Source organism: Bombina bombina, chromosome 3 (assembly GCF_027579735.1).
Source record: "Bombina bombina isolate aBomBom1 chromosome 3, aBomBom1.pri, whole genome shotgun sequence".
In the NCBI taxonomy this organism is placed as follows: domain Eukaryota; kingdom Metazoa; phylum Chordata; class Amphibia; order Anura; family Bombinatoridae; genus Bombina; species Bombina bombina.
This window is the reverse complement of record NC_069501.1, coordinates 220,783,304-220,799,016: the sequence shown is the minus strand read 5'-3', so window position 1 is coordinate 220,799,016 and position 15,713 is coordinate 220,783,304. Positions and strand designations below refer to the sequence as shown.

The window sequence follows — 15,713 nt, the reverse complement described above, 5'->3', positions numbered from 1 at the left end:
CATACCATCTTGCAGGGATGAAGTCAAAAGGGAAACATAAATGTGTAGTCTCTTTAAACAGCTTATGTACAAAGCTTTAAATATGTTTATTATCTGATTCCAAAATGATATTCATTTTCTTTTTAATATGTTTTTTTCTTCTTCATGTGAATGACCTACAGAAATCTTTATTATTTCCTGTGGCTTATGTCAAATAAAAATTGAGTCTGAAAGTCAGAAGAAGGCACTAACCAAGAAATCTAATTCTTGGTGCAATTGCTGCATTTCATATCAGTGATACCAGCCCCAGAAGCAGCACAAATCACAGCACATGCCATGCATTACTCTGCTTGTCTGATCTTAATTGTAGAATGCCGAAGGTATTGCAAACTGATTAAAGGGATGTTAAACAGTACATACATGCTAGACATAAAGTTGTATTCAAAGTAAAGATTAGTCTTCGGAATGATATGTATTTGAGTTTTTACAACCGCATTAGTTGTTTAAATATTGACAATATTAAGTAGACAATAGTCTATAAAGTAATGGGCGCCGCCATGTTTGAACTAGTTTTCTATTTATCTCTGTTAGTGTAAACAAAGCTGTGTGGAATCCCTTTTAGATTATTCTATGTTTCACACAGCCTTGTTTGAGCAATCTCTTTAATTACATGTTTTATATCTTTTACTAATTGTCTTCAGCAAGAGAAACAGATAAGGGGCAACTTAAATTCAAATATGGCAGTAACCATTACTTTGTAGAAACTCAGTGGAATTTAGAAAACTAACAATGTTCAGAGTTAAATTACAATAAAAGGGGACAAAATAAATAATGAAAGTATATTAAAGTTATTAAACAACACATCAATAAACATTTTATATTAAAATCACATACTGTTTAATATCCCTTTAATTTAATAAACTATAGTCATGTATGTTACTGTGCTTTGTTTCCAAATATGTGCTTATTCCAAACATAAAAATAGAGCCACCTTGCTAAAAGGATGTCTTCAAGGGAAATTATCATGGTTTTGGTAAATATCCTCATAAGGTTAAACAGGATTTAAATAGAAATCTAAAACGGTTTTGGGTTTCTTACTGTTGTTTCATTATCAACCCCACCACTTTAAATACTTTGAAAGTTGCACAGAAAATGTGAACTACAGCAAGCTATAGCACAGCACTATAATAAATACTCTGTACTTTTTTACTGCAGCTTCCCACAGCCCTCCTTGGTTTATTCTGTATACGTAATTTCTTGTGTAATACATTTGTCAGAGAACACAATGAAAGGATATGAATACAGGTGGCCCTCGGTTTACAACGGTTCAATTTGCACCATTTCAGAATAACAACCTTTTTTTTCAGTCATGTGACTGCTATTGAAAAGCATTGAGAAGCAGTGCATTGATTAAAATAGCCAGTAAGTGGAGCTGACCGCTTGTGTTGCAGCAAAGATATGCAAGCCAAGCAAGCTGAAATTAATCAGTTTAACCAGACCTGAGCTATCAAGCAGCTTGCAAAGGAACAAGATCTTCCTGTCTATAAATCAGTCCAAATTGAAATGCATAGAAAGAACTGTTTGCAGGAAAATGCAAGTAAAGTCTGTGTTGTGTGATTATTTTATTAGGTTTATAATGCTGTTTAGCAAATGTTTTTGTTCATTTAACTTAGTTTAATTATATATTCTGTGCTGTGTGATTATTTTATTAGGTTTATAATGCTGTTTAGCATTTAAAGTCTTCATTTCAAAGCTTTCGAAATTGGCATAAGTAACACCTAATACATTATTTTTAGAGGGGCCTGGAACCTAACTCCCTCACTTCCCATTGACTTACATTATAAACTGGGTTTCAATTTACAACTGTTTCAATTTACAACCATTCCTTCTGGAACCTAACCCCGGCGTAAACTGAGGGCTACCTGTATATAATTTCTGCAATTAGGCTTTGTTTACTCATTCAAAATGAAAAAGCCAGAAGAAAATAGTAAAGTATATTACAGGGAATCAAGTACTTAGATTAATGCTTTTTTGGATCAAAGATTCCACCTAATAAAGGTTTATAATTACAATAAAACATCACATAATATGGTCTGAACAGACTATTTCAACACATATTTTTAACTCTGGAATCAGTAACTACACAATGCATATTACCCAATCAAGCTTGTGCATGAGACCATAAGCACAGTTAGCTACTGAGTACAATGGATGATTTCCACATGGGGTGTGTGGGGTCTCCATATAAAATAAAAAAATAATCCACACAATCAAAAGCAGAAAAAAAAGGTTGTGCTCAAAGATGTATTTTTGTTGTTAATTTCAACAGATTTAAAGGGACATTACAGAAATTAGGATAGAGCAATCAAATAAAAAAAAAATTCCAGTCTGCTTCCATGATCAAATAATGGACACAATTTCTGAGACACCAGACCCTACTGAACTTGTGCAAGAGTTTACAGTATATAGGATTGGCTGATGACTGTCACATGATACAGGGAAATTAAATGACACTGAAATTTGTAAGAAAATAATCTACTTTACAACATTTGAAGTGTTATCATATTGTCTTTTTCATATTCTTTTGTTGAATATGCAATTCTATTTTATATATATATATATATATATATATATATATATATACACACACACACACATCGTATATTATATATAGTCCTTTAAGTAAAGCTTTTATAATGCAGTTACTATACATGATATAACCATTTAGTTCAAAATAGTATAGTAACTGCATTATAAAAGCTTTACTTAAAGGACTATATATAATATACGGTGTGTGTGTGTGTGTATGTGTATATATATATATATATATATATATATATATATATATATATATATATGAGACACACTTCAGTTTTGTTGAAACCATTATTCCCAGATCTGGCTTTTTCAATCTAAATAACTAAACAAAGGCAAAGGCCCTATAATACCCTTAAAATCATTACAATCTGACAAAAGGCTACAATCATTTTTAAATAATTATGTATGTAGGAAAAAGACACAGGCAGTGGCTAGTATACAGTATTTTAGTACAGTGTTTCTCAAGTTCAGTCCTATTGGCACACTAACAGGCCATATTTTGGGATTACTTTGCCTGAGAGCAGGTTAAAAACCATATTTACTGATCAAATGCTTATTTCACCTGTGCTCTAGTTTGGGAAACCTAAAAATCTGTACTATTCGTGTCCCCCCAGGACTGGAATGGAGAAGCACTGGTCTACTACACCCTTATTGTAGCAACCAAAGCAAAACCCCAGCTATAAGCAGTGTGCAGGAGTTACAATTGTAACAATAGTAAGAAACCCAAACTGGTTAAATAATGTTTTGACATAAAAAAGCTAACACCACATTGTAAAAGGATTAATCCCATCACAATGAATTAAAATCTTTGAAATATCCTGGCCACAGTGACTTTGCAACGAAAGCAGCATTCTTTGGAATACTATATTTTAAGGGCAAGAACAACTTACAAGACATTAAATATATTTTGCTGTGCACTGTTATTTGACAGAAGAATATATATAACGGTAAAGGGAATTAACTCAGTGAAACAGCATCTCTCTTCACTTCCACATGGGTTAACATCACATTGATTGCCTGGATAGCCGATTCCTGTAGACATCCATGATTATGGGGAGTTAAATCTTGTACCCAGTTTATGAGTATTACAGGAGATATGTAAGGATTTCCTGGCAGCTATGAGTTTTAGGAAATGTTGCAATTCCTTGTAAAACTACACAGGAATCCAAGACTTGTCATACACCATCCAATGTGCGAGGTGGCAACGACAGCTGTCATTGCTTCTTCTCTCGGGTAGTGATAGTGACAAGCTGTTTGGCAGCCTTGGCAATGTCGTAAGCACACTGGATGACTTGTTGAGTGAGAAGCTGGTAGTCCACTGTAGCCCCCGGCTCTGGTGGAATGGTTTTACGGCACTCGCTCTGCAGCCGGAAGGCACTGGCGTTAAGCAGCCTCAGGGAAGAGCGCACAGTTTCTAAAGCAGGCTTCTATCAAAGTAAAAAAAAAAAAGATGATTAACACAGGAGTCAATTAGTCTATATTATTGCCTGCATAGAGCAAATGAGTTACTGGTGAGATGTATTTTTCTATACTGCATCTGCCTCACTGAAGAGATGTTTGAAAGGAAGTGCAAAGCTTAAAGGGACACTGAACCCAAAAATTTTTCTTTCATGATTCAGATAGAGCATGCGATTTTAAGCAACTTTATAATTTACTTCTATTACCAATTTTTCTTCGTTCTCTTGATATCTTTATTTTAAAAAGAAGGCATCTAAGCTAAGGAGCCAGCAAATTTGTGGTTCAGAACCATGGACAGCATTTGTTTATTGGTGATGTCCAATTAGCAAGGACAACCCAGGTTGTTCACCAAAAATGGGCCGGCATCTAAACTTAAATTCTTGCTTTTCAAATAAACATACCAAGAGAATGAAGAAAATTTGATAATAGGAGTAAATTAGAAAGATGCTTAAAATTGCATGCTCTATCTGAATCACAAAAGAAAAAAAATTGGGTCCAGTGTCCCTTTAAGTAGGATATTGTTCCTGTTTTTATTTAAAGAGTCCATGCAAAAACTGAGCAAAATTTATCAGAGATGGTAAAATGACCTACATCAACATTTTTGGAAAGAAGCAGTAGAAAATGAAATCCTTCTATTCAAAATAAAAGAATTACATGAGTGGAATGAATAGGAAAACCACAAGGTAAAACTATTTTTAAAATATATTTTGAATGGAATAAGTTTATCATTAAAAGCTTCTTTTAGCCCAATTGTGCTTTTCACAAAGGAAAAATTTCCTAATGTACTGTATATTAGCCTGATCCTGCCTAACAAGGTAAGCCCAGTTTCAAAATACCAGGCAATTCTCCTCTGAACAAGAAGGCCAAAATGATTGCCTGGGGTGCCATGTTCCTTGTTCGAGGAGAAGGATTGGCTGGTATTTCAGGGCTGACAGACCTGTAAGGAAAGTTATTATCTGGTAAAAGCGCAATTGGGCTAAATGAGACTGCTCCCAGGTGGTAAATCGCCATAGAGAAATTTACTGAGCTGTTGTTGGTTCCTGAGAAAGCACTTCCCTTTTTGTATGTATTTGTAATATGACCCTAGATAGGTCTCACTAAGGATGATGGAGGAAATCAGATGTGGACTCTTTGCACAATGTGATTAAAGGAATATGGCTGCACCTCATTTTTACTAATATTAACAGTATAGGGGACAGAAACCGATAGTTTCATGGTGGCAGATAAGAAAATAAAATAGTAAACAACAGCATAGAACTTTAACCCCCTATAAAAAGCTCTTAGAAGAGATGGAAATCTTACCCCCTTACCAGTAATAGGCAGGCAAATTAAAAAAGAAAAGTCAGCGTGGCGCGCTATTCTCAACACAGAACACAAGGCAGAAACATAAAAAGGTCAAAACAAAACAATGCTCGCGAAAATTCAGGTGTGTTAACTAGCGACGTCCAAATAGCGCAACCGACTGCTCAAGGTAACGCTCACAAAACGAGCTTAAAAGAATGCTTGCAAAAAAAAAAGAAATTGACGCCCACTATCCCCATCAACTGACGTGCGTTATCCAAACTGTCCGACGAGCGTCAACTCTGACCCTATGTACACTATCCCGACTGGCCGGTGTGTGCAAAAAGTATAATGTGCGCTAGGCTATCCAACATGAACTAAAAAGAGCTTAATCCAGGGAAAATCTAGCATAGGCTACATATATATATATATATATATATATATATATATATAAAAGGAGCTTATCAACAATATTGATATCACAGTGCCTAGGCTATAAAGTATTTAACTAGACATACAAAATAGTCAGTAAGATAAATTAGTGCCCCAAATAAACATACTTACCAAACAGTCACCCATACTACAGGACACACCAAACACAGAAGAATACTGCTTTCAGTAGAGAGCCAAACCAGTACAGTAAACATAACAGCAGGAACTTTAATCCCTTAAGGAACAAGAACGTACGCTGTACGCCCTAAAAAAAATACACTTAATGACTGAGGACGTATGGAGTACGTCCTTGGTCTTAGAAAGCGGTGGAAGCGATCCTGATCGCTTCCAGGCGCTTTCCGGTTATTGCAGTGATGCCTCGATATCGAGGCATCCTGCAATAACCCTCCTTGGCCATCCAATGCAGAGAGAGCCACTCTGTGGCCCTGTCTGCACCGGACATCGATGGTACCAGGTGGAAGGGGGTGGGAACGGCTACACTACAGAAAAAATGTTGAAGAAAAGTGGGATAAAATTTAATTAAAAAAAGCATCTAAGGGATCTGGGAGGGGGGTTGTTCTTTGGGGGGGAAGCTACACTACAGAAAAAAACAGGGTACTGGCAGACAGCTGCAAGTACCCAAGATGGCTCCCAATAAGGTAGAGGGGGAGGGTTACAGAGCTGTTTGGGGGGTGGGGGGGATCAGGAAGGTTGGGGGCTAAGGGGGGATCCTACACATCAGCATATGTAAATATGCTTTTAAAAAAATATATATTAAAAGATACATTTTATTTTAGTACTGGCAGACTTTCTGCCAGTACTTAAGATGGCGGGGACAATTGTGGGGTGGGGGAGGGAAGAGCGCTGTTTGGGAGGGATCAGGGGGTCTGATATATCAGGTGAGAGGCTGATCTCTACACTAAAGCTAAAATTAACCCTGCAAGCTCCCTACAAGCTACCTAATTAACCCCTTCACTGCTAGACATAATACACGTGTGATGGGCAGCGGCATTTAGCGGCCTCCTAATTACCAAAAAGCAACGCCAAAGCCATATATGTCTGCTATTTCTAAACAAAGGGGATCCCAGAGAAGCATTTACAACCATTTGTGCCATAATTGCACAAGCTGTTTGTAAATAATTTCAGTGAGAAACCTAAAGTTTGTGAAAAAGTGAAGTTTGTTTTTTTATTTGATTGCATTTGGCGGGAAAATGGTGTCATGAAATATACCAAAATGGGCCTAGATCAATACTTTTGGTTGTCTACTACACTAAAGCTAAAATTCACTCGAAAAGCTCCCTAATTAACCCCTTCACTGCTGGGCATAATACATGTGTGGTCCACAGCTGCATTTAGCGGCCTTCTAATTACCAAAAAGCAACACCAAAGCCATATACAGGGAGTGCAGAATTATTAGGCAAGTTGTATTTTTGAGGATTAATTTTATTATTGAACAACAACCATGTTCTCAATGAACCCAAAAAACTCATTAATATCAAAGCTGAATAGTTTTGGAAGTAGTTTTTAGTTTGTTTTTAGTTATAGCTATTTTAGGGGGATATCTGTGTGTGCAGGTGACTATTACTGTGCATAATTATTAGGCAACTTAACAAAAAACAAATATATACCCATTTCAATTATTTATTTTTACCATTGAAACCAATATAACATCTCAACATTCACAAATATACATTTCTGACATTCAAAAACAAAACAAAAACAAATCAGTGACCAATATAGCCACCTTTCTTTGCAAGGACACTCAAAAGCCTGCCATCCATGGATTCTGTCAGTGTTTTGATCTGTTCACCATCAACATTGCGTGCAGCAGCAACCACAGCCTCCCAGACACTGTTCAGAGAGGTGTACTGTTTTCCCTCCTTGTAAATCTCACATTTGATGATAGACCACAGGTTCTCAATGGGGTTCAGATCAGGTGAACAAGGAGGCCATGTCATTAGATTTTCTTCTTTTATACCCTTTCTTGCCAGCCACGCTGTGGAGTACTTGGACGCGTGTGATGGAGCATTGTCCTGCATGAAAATCATGTTTTTCTTGAAGGATGCAGACTTCTTCCTGTACCACTGCTTGAAGAAGGTGTCTTCCAGAAACTGGCAGTAGGACTGGGAGTTGAGCTTGACTCCATCCTCAACCCGAAAAGGCCCCACAAGCTCATCTTTGATGATACCAGCCCAAACCAGTACTCCACCTCCACCTTGCTGGCATCTGAGTCGGACTGGAGCTCTCTGCCCTTTACCAATCCAGCCACGGGCCCATCCATCTGGCCCATCAAGACTCACTCTCATTTCATCAGTCCATAAAACCTTAGAAAAATCAGTCTTGAGATATTTCTTGGCCCAGTCTTGACGTTTCAGCTTGTGTGTCTTGTTCAGTGGTGGTCATCTTTCAGCCTCTCTTACCTTGGCCATGTCTCTGAGTATTGCACACTTTGTGCTTTTGGGCACTCCAGTGATATTGCAGCTCTGAAATATGGCCAAACTGGTGGAAAGTGGCATCTTGGCAGCTGCACGCTTGACTTTTCTCAGTTCATGGGCAGTTATTTTGCGCCTTGGTTTTTCCACACGCTTCTTGCGACCCTGTTGACTATTTTGAATGAAACGCTTGATTGTTCGATGATCACGCTTCAGAAGCTTTGCAATTTTAAGAGTGCTGCATCCCTCTGCAAGATATCTCACTATTTTTGACTTTTCTGAGCCTGTCAAGTCCTTCTTTTGACCCATTTTGCCAAAGGAAAGGAAGTTGCCTAATAATTATGCACACCTGATAAAGGGTGTTGATGTCATTAGACCACACCCCTTCTCATTACAGAGATGCACATCACCTAATATGCTTAATTGGTAGTAGGCTTTCGAGCCTATACAGCTTGGAGTAAGACAACATGCATAAAGAGGATGATGTGGTCAAAATACTCATTTGCCTAATAATTCTGCACTCCCTGTATGTCTGCTATTTCTGAATAAAGTGGATCCCAGAGAAGCTTTTACAACCATTTGTGCCATAATTGCAAACGCTGTTTGTAAATTTCAGTGAGAAACCTAAAATTGTGAAAAAGTGAACAATTTTTTTTATTTGATTGCCTTTGGCGGTGAAATTGGTGGCATGAAATATACCAAGATGGGCCTAGATCAATACTTGGGGTTGTCTACTACACTAAAGCTAAAATTAACCCTAGAAGCTCCCTACATGCTCCCTAAATAACCCCTCCACTGCTGGGGATAATACACGTGTGGTGCGCAGTGGCATTTAGCGGCCTTCTAATTACCAAAAAGCAATGCCAAAGTCATGTATGTCTGCTATTTCTGAACAAAGGCGATCCCAGAGAAGCTTTTACAACCATTTGTGCCCTAATTGCACAAGTTGTTTGCAAATAATTTCAGTGAGAAACCTAAAGTTTGTGAAAACATTTGTTAAAAAGTGAACAATTTTTTTTATTTGATCTCATTTAGCGGTGAAATGGTGGCATGAAATATACAAAAATGGGCCTAGATCAATACTTTGGGATGTCTTCTAAAAAAAAAAAAATATATACATGTTAAGGGATATTCAGGGATTCCTGAAAGATATCAGTGTCCCAATGTAACTATCGCTAATTTTGAAAAAAAAGTGGTTTGGAAATAGCAAAGTGCTACTTGTATTTATTGCCCTATAACTTGCAAAAAAATCAAAGAACATGTAAGCATTGGGTATTTCTAAACTCAGGACAAAATTTAGAAACTATTTAGCATGGTTGTTTTTGTAGATGTGTAACAGATTTTGGGGGTCAAAGTTAGAGAAAGTGAGTTTTTTCCATTTTTTCCTCATATTTTATATATTTTTTTATAGTTAATTATAAGATATGATGAAAATAAATGTATCTTTAGAAAGTCCATTTAATGGAAAGAAAACAGTAAATAATAATATGTGTGGGTACATTAAATGAGCAAGAGAAAAATTACAGCTAAACACAAACACCGCAAAAATGTAAAAATAGCCTTGGTCCCAAACGGACAGAAAATGGAAAAGTGCTGTGGTCATTAAGGGGTTAATATGGAGTATACCGGCAAACCAACAAGAGGAGGCTTGTGACTAACTAGCATAAGGTGTAATAGTGCCACTACCCAGTACTCCCAAAACATCCCTTAAATCGGTCTCACAGAAGGGGTTTTAAGGGCTCTTTGAGTTTTGGGAATATTTGCCTCCTCCTAGTAGCCAGAAGAATAATCACCATGAATAATGGATCGTGGACTCTAACCAGCTATATGAAAGAAACTATAATTTGTCTAACTTTTTTTTTACTATTATGACTGGATACCCAGATGGATTTACATATGATGTGTGTATATATATATATATATATATATATATATATATATATACACACACACACACACACACACACCTTGTTCAATATCTTTTTAACAATTAATCTAATTAAAATTATTTAATAAAAAATTAATGAAGCCCATTCCGATTTAGTAACACTTAAAGTGTTTGGAAACATTGAATAAGCTTAAATAAACTTAAAAGTTTTACGAACTCCTGTGTCAAAAGTAAAACTAAGAGTCCTTGAAAAATGTAACTTTTTTATTTTTTTATTAGACCTTAATTACATTAGATGGTTGAAAACTGCAAGTTATTTCTGCAAAATGTAATGTAATGCAATGAGACATGTAAGATTATTAAACTGAACACCTTAACAGGTAAATTACTGAAACATATTAGAGATAGACAAATATTTAAAAAAAAGGCAAGTTCATCATATAATAATGAAGTTTTTTTTTAATAGTTTTGATAAGATATATTGAATATCCATCTACCAAATTTGTTATAGACAAATACAGTAAGGGATTAGAGGAACTTGGACTTTCATATAAGATAACTGTTATTAAAATAAGCCAATTAAGGGAAAGTGGACTTGTGGAAACTTTTGTTTCTATATGTTTAAAGTGAATGTAAGTTTTGATGCAAAAGTGCCCGGTTTTTAAAAATTTGATTAAAAACAGGGGCACTTTAATTCATCAAAATTTACATTTCACTGGTTGTGAAAAAATACTTACCTTTTAAACTTGACAGCCGCTCCAGCTTCCCCCCGGTCGTCGCAAGCCATTTCTGATGTCAGAAATGATGGATGGGTCATCCTCCAATCACTGCTCCCCCCCGGGGGAATCAGTGTGATTCAACGCCGTGATTGGAGGAGGCTGGATTCCTCATTTTAGACCCAGGAAAAGGCTTTGAGACGGGCGGAGGAAGCTGGAGCAGCTGTCAAGATTAAAAAGTATTTTTTCACAACACAAGTGAAATGTAAATTTTGATGAATTAAAGTGCCCTTTTTTTGTTTCTTGTTTTAATATTTTTATTAAAGAAAAAATACCAACATATGTAATACAGAATATAGTACATGAGTCCTTATTGTTTTACATTTTCTTCAGGACAAAGAAGATAAACAACATTACAATTTCAAATTGCTAGTACAAGCCCAGATGGGAGTGGCCACAGAGGTTAGCCAACTCCATCGGGAAATAAGTCAAACCATAAAGTATTATGATCGGATGGAGAAAACAGGGGATTTCGCCCCTGTCTTCAATAATTATGTGGGGGTCAAGCAACATAAGTATAGGTACAACATACAATAGATATACAATTGCCATTGGTTATCAAAAGGGCAATGATAAAAATTAAATAGTTTAGAGACTGCACAACCCTTGGATTAGCAACGTCTAGAGATGTATTATGAGAGGGGGGACGAGGAAAGAGAGGAAAGATGGGGAGAGGAGCAGGGAGGGGTAGGGGAAGGAAGAGAAAAAAAAAAATGGCGATCTGCAATAAAGAATTTAAAGGAAGTGCGGACTGTCATGGAGAATTCAAAAGAGGCTCCTAGACTGATACCATGTTTCCCAAATTGCCCAATATTTGTCCATATGATCTATATAGTTGAAAAAGCACTTCTCCGGACCTGGTTAATGTTTGGGGTCTCCACCTGTTTCCAGGATCTAGCTATGCACACCTTCACTACAGTTAAAATGGTAACTACTAGAGCCTTTTGGGGTTTCTTAAGGTCTCTAATTCCCATATGTAGGAGTGCCATAATCGGAGTTGAAGGCAATATTAAGCCCAGGTCAGAGAACAGGGAGAAGGCTCGCCTCCAAAGGGAAGAGATCTTAGGTCAAGTCCACCATATGTGTAAATCCTAACCACATTGTCCACATTCTCTCCAGCAAAGTGGGGAGGCCAATTTATGGGGTCAGGTACCACTTCAAAAGAACCTTGAAGTATGTTTTGAGATATGTAGTGCAATGTATAGAATGTTAAGTCAACAGAGTTGCACCTTCAACATCTTGGCGTGTAATCGGCACATTAATCTCCCGTCCCCAGGCTTTAATCTGCCAGGATATATCTTCACTATAGTCAGTGAGCAAGGCGAGATGGTGATTTGTAAGTGGCTTAATTAATTTGCTCCCCATATTCCAGCGTTTTTCCCAATTGATACATTCTCTAAAATTTGTCTTAGGAAACCCCCACGCCTGACAAAAGCCCAGGAGTCTATAGCTTTCAAACGAAAGCCATCTAGGAGACGGAACTATTTGATCAGTAATTTGTTTGGAGGTAAGTAGTGCGTTTTGTTTGTAAAGATCACTTATGTCTACAAAATTCCAAAGGGTCCACTCGGATTTATGAATATCTGGGAGACCAGTGAACAGCCCATGTAGACCATGTATAGGCGAGGGATGCGGGGCAATCACCTTATAATGTCTAAGTCGATGCCATGTGTGGCAATTGTCTAGAATAATACTGTTCGTATGGGTCTGTCAGCCTATGTTTGGGTATCCAGATAAAATCACTCAATTTAAGATCTCGAGGGAGAAGAGCCTGTCTCAAGAAGATACCACGCTGGTAATTCTCTACTATTGCTCCATCCCGCGATGTGGGTTAATCGGGTGGCGTCATGGTAAAGATAGATGTTAAGAAAGGCTATACCTCCTTTAGAATATGGCAATTGGAGGATAAGATTTGCAACTCTCTGTAACTTACCATTCCACACATAATTAATAAATAGAGAATGGATTTGAGAAAGATATGTTTTTGGAATTGTATAGGAAATACATCTGAATAGGTATAAAATCTTGTGTAGAATAGACATTTTTAAAGGTGGCAATACGACCCATCCAAGAGATTTCTCTAAATTCCCACCTAGTAAGAAGTTTCTTAATTTCCAGAATCGATGGCTCGAAATTGCACCGAATGATTTTAGAAATATCCGGGCCTAGAAGTATTCCTAGGTGTTTGATTAGGTCAGTTTTCCATTCAAAGCAAAAGCGAGACTTAAGGTTAGTTAGGGTTGCCATATCTAGGTTTATCGCTACAGCTTCGGTTTTGAGAATATTGACTTTATAGAGGCTTAGAGTTCCGAAAAATTATAGGGTTTTAAAGACTTAGTCTATTGAAGTGCATGGGTTAGTTAGCAAGATGGTCAGATCATCTGCAAAGAGAGCGATTTTCTCAGTATGGCCGCCTATAGTGACACCCTCTATTTTCTGAGAGAGAGAGTCTAATTTCTTGGGCCAGGTGTTCCATAGCCAATGCAAAAATCAGGGGAGAAAGATGGAAACCATGACGGGTACCGTTCATTATGGAAAAGGTTCTGGATTGGAAACCAACGCCCTTGACTGTTGCAAATGGAGCAGAGTACAGGGCCTGGACCATCCTAATGAATTGTGGAGGGAAGCCAAATGAATTTAAAACCTGCCAAATATAATCCCATTGCACCCTGCCAAACGCTTTTTCAGCGTTGAGTGACAGGGCTACGATGGGAGATCCCAATCTTGCAGATTCAGAGAACACCTGTAGCAGTTTGCGCGTATTATCAATTTGCGCGTATTATTATTGTCTACCATGAGTGAAACCAACTTGGTCTATCTGTATAATGAAAGGTAATACGCGGACTATCCTATTGGCAAGTAGTTTGGAGTAGATTTTTACATCAAGGTTGATCAACAAAATAGGTCTATAATTGGCACAATATAAGGGATCTTTATTTGGCTTAGGTATCGTGATAATCGATGCCTCAAGGAATTCCCTTGAGAATCTGCCAAGATCTGCCACCTCCACAAATAGAAATTGCAGAAGAGGCAATAAGGGCTGTCAAAATGTTTTATAGAAAGTCCCTGTAAAGCCATCAGGCCCAGGAGTTTTATTGGGTTTAAGCTGCTTAATAACACTCTCTTTAAGAGTAAATGGTTGTAAGAGAGAAGTGCGTGAGTCTTCAGAGAGTTTAGGTAGCTTGAGGGTTCCAAGGAATCCCTGGATCAGATCCGGAGAATCGAGATTTTCTGATTCTACAAGATTATAAAGTTTATGATAGTAATCCGCAAAGGCATTACCAATGGCTGTAGGTGAAATTTTTTTGCTTCCATCTACTTCTAGGGCTGGAATTCTGGAACAAGCAGTCCTAGCGTTACGTTTCTTAGCTAAGAGATCATTCGCCTTATTACCTTTATAATACATACGTTGTTTAAATCTTGTCAGGTTAGCTTTAACCTTATCAGATTCCAATTTAAGGATTTGCTGTCAAAGAGTGTTGATTTCTTCAGAGGTCGAATTAGTAGGATTTTGTCTATTCATTTTTTCCAGCTTCCTTAAATTAACTGCAAGTTGACCCAAGGGTGCTCCATTTGTTTTCCTATATTTAGCTGACTCAGAGATACAAACCCCCCTAATAAACGCTTTCAATGAAGCCCATATGATTTGAAAAGAGGTCTGGCCAGGTTTATTAAATGTAATAAATTCAGTGAGTGGGCTCGAAAGGGAATCTCTAAAACCCGGTTCCTCCCAGAGATAGCTGGGAAGCCTCCAAGAGTAGCCACCCTTGGAAGTTGGAGAAGAAGAGACATCAAAAGTAACTGCATCATGATCTGACCATGAGCATATGTGAATACCAGAGTCAGCAAAGTCATTAAGAAGTCTAGAGTCCAGTAGAAAATAATCTAGCCTAGAGTAGGTTCGGTGTGGGTTAGAAAAAAAAGGTGTAATCCTTATCCCTAGGATGACAGGATCTCCACATGTCGTAGAGTTCATGTCGCATGGAGATTTATCTGAATTTGGCTGCTGAAGAATTAGTATAAGCATCAATGGTTTTACCTAGTTTAAGTTTTTTTGTCAAGCATGGTCTCCCATACAGTATTGAAATTCCCATCCACTACAATGTGCCCTTGTCTCACCAAATTCGCCTTCCCCAGTATTCTTTTGATAAAAGGGATTTGTTGTTGATTCGGGGCATATAGATTAACCAGGGTGCATAGTCTGTTGTTAATCTTACAGACACAGATGATGAATCTACCCTCAGCATCTTTTTCTAAGTGTATCTGTTCAAATTGTAAATCTTTATGAAGGAGGATAGCCACTCCTCTGGTCTTATCAGCATATGAGGCTATGATATAATCTGGGTATAAAGAAGATTTGTAGGGCTGAGTCTGATCTATTGTCCAGTGGGTCTCTTGAATAAACAAAATATCCGCTTTAAGTTTCCTCCCATACGTAGTCAATAGGCTACGCTTAGGTGTGTTTAGACCCTTTGCATTTAAGGTCAAGAATCTGAGCGAGGTCGCCACTGGAGAATAGGGGGGGGGGGGGGGAAGTAAAGGTTTGGGATTAGAAGTGAGGAATAGGATAAATGTGCCCCTGTTTTTAATCAAATTTTTAAAAACCGGGCACTTTAGCATAAAAATTTACATTAACTTTAAATCCATATTTCAAGCCTCTTTATTTTTCCATTAGGAGCTGGCATGCACCTTTTGCGTTTGGTAGCCTTGAATTTCTCATTTAAAGGGATAGGAAAGTCAAAATTAAACTTGCATGATTCAGATTGAGCATGTCATTTTAAGACACTTTTAAATTCACTTCTATTTTCAAATGTGCTTCGTTCTCTTAGTATCGCTTGTTAAAAATGAATACGCACATATCATACACTA

The 15,713-nt window shown here is 37.4% G+C and overlaps 1 protein-coding gene across 4 annotated transcripts in view; it reads right to left on the bottom strand.

Moving 5' to 3' along the window:
• Positions 1-3,427: 3,427 nt before the first annotated feature.
• GIT1 (GIT ArfGAP 1) overlaps positions 3,428-15,713 on the bottom strand; it is a 556,552-nt gene continuing 544,266 nt past the window's right edge. For all 4 annotated transcript variants that reach the window (XM_053706153.1, XM_053706156.1, XM_053706157.1 and 1 more), the window contains one exon: positions 3,428-4,004. In XM_053706153.1, coding sequence (XP_053562128.1) covers positions 3,792-4,004 — 213 coding nt within the window. In that variant the 3' untranslated portion in view covers positions 3,428-3,791. The remainder of the gene's footprint in view (positions 4,005-15,713) is intronic.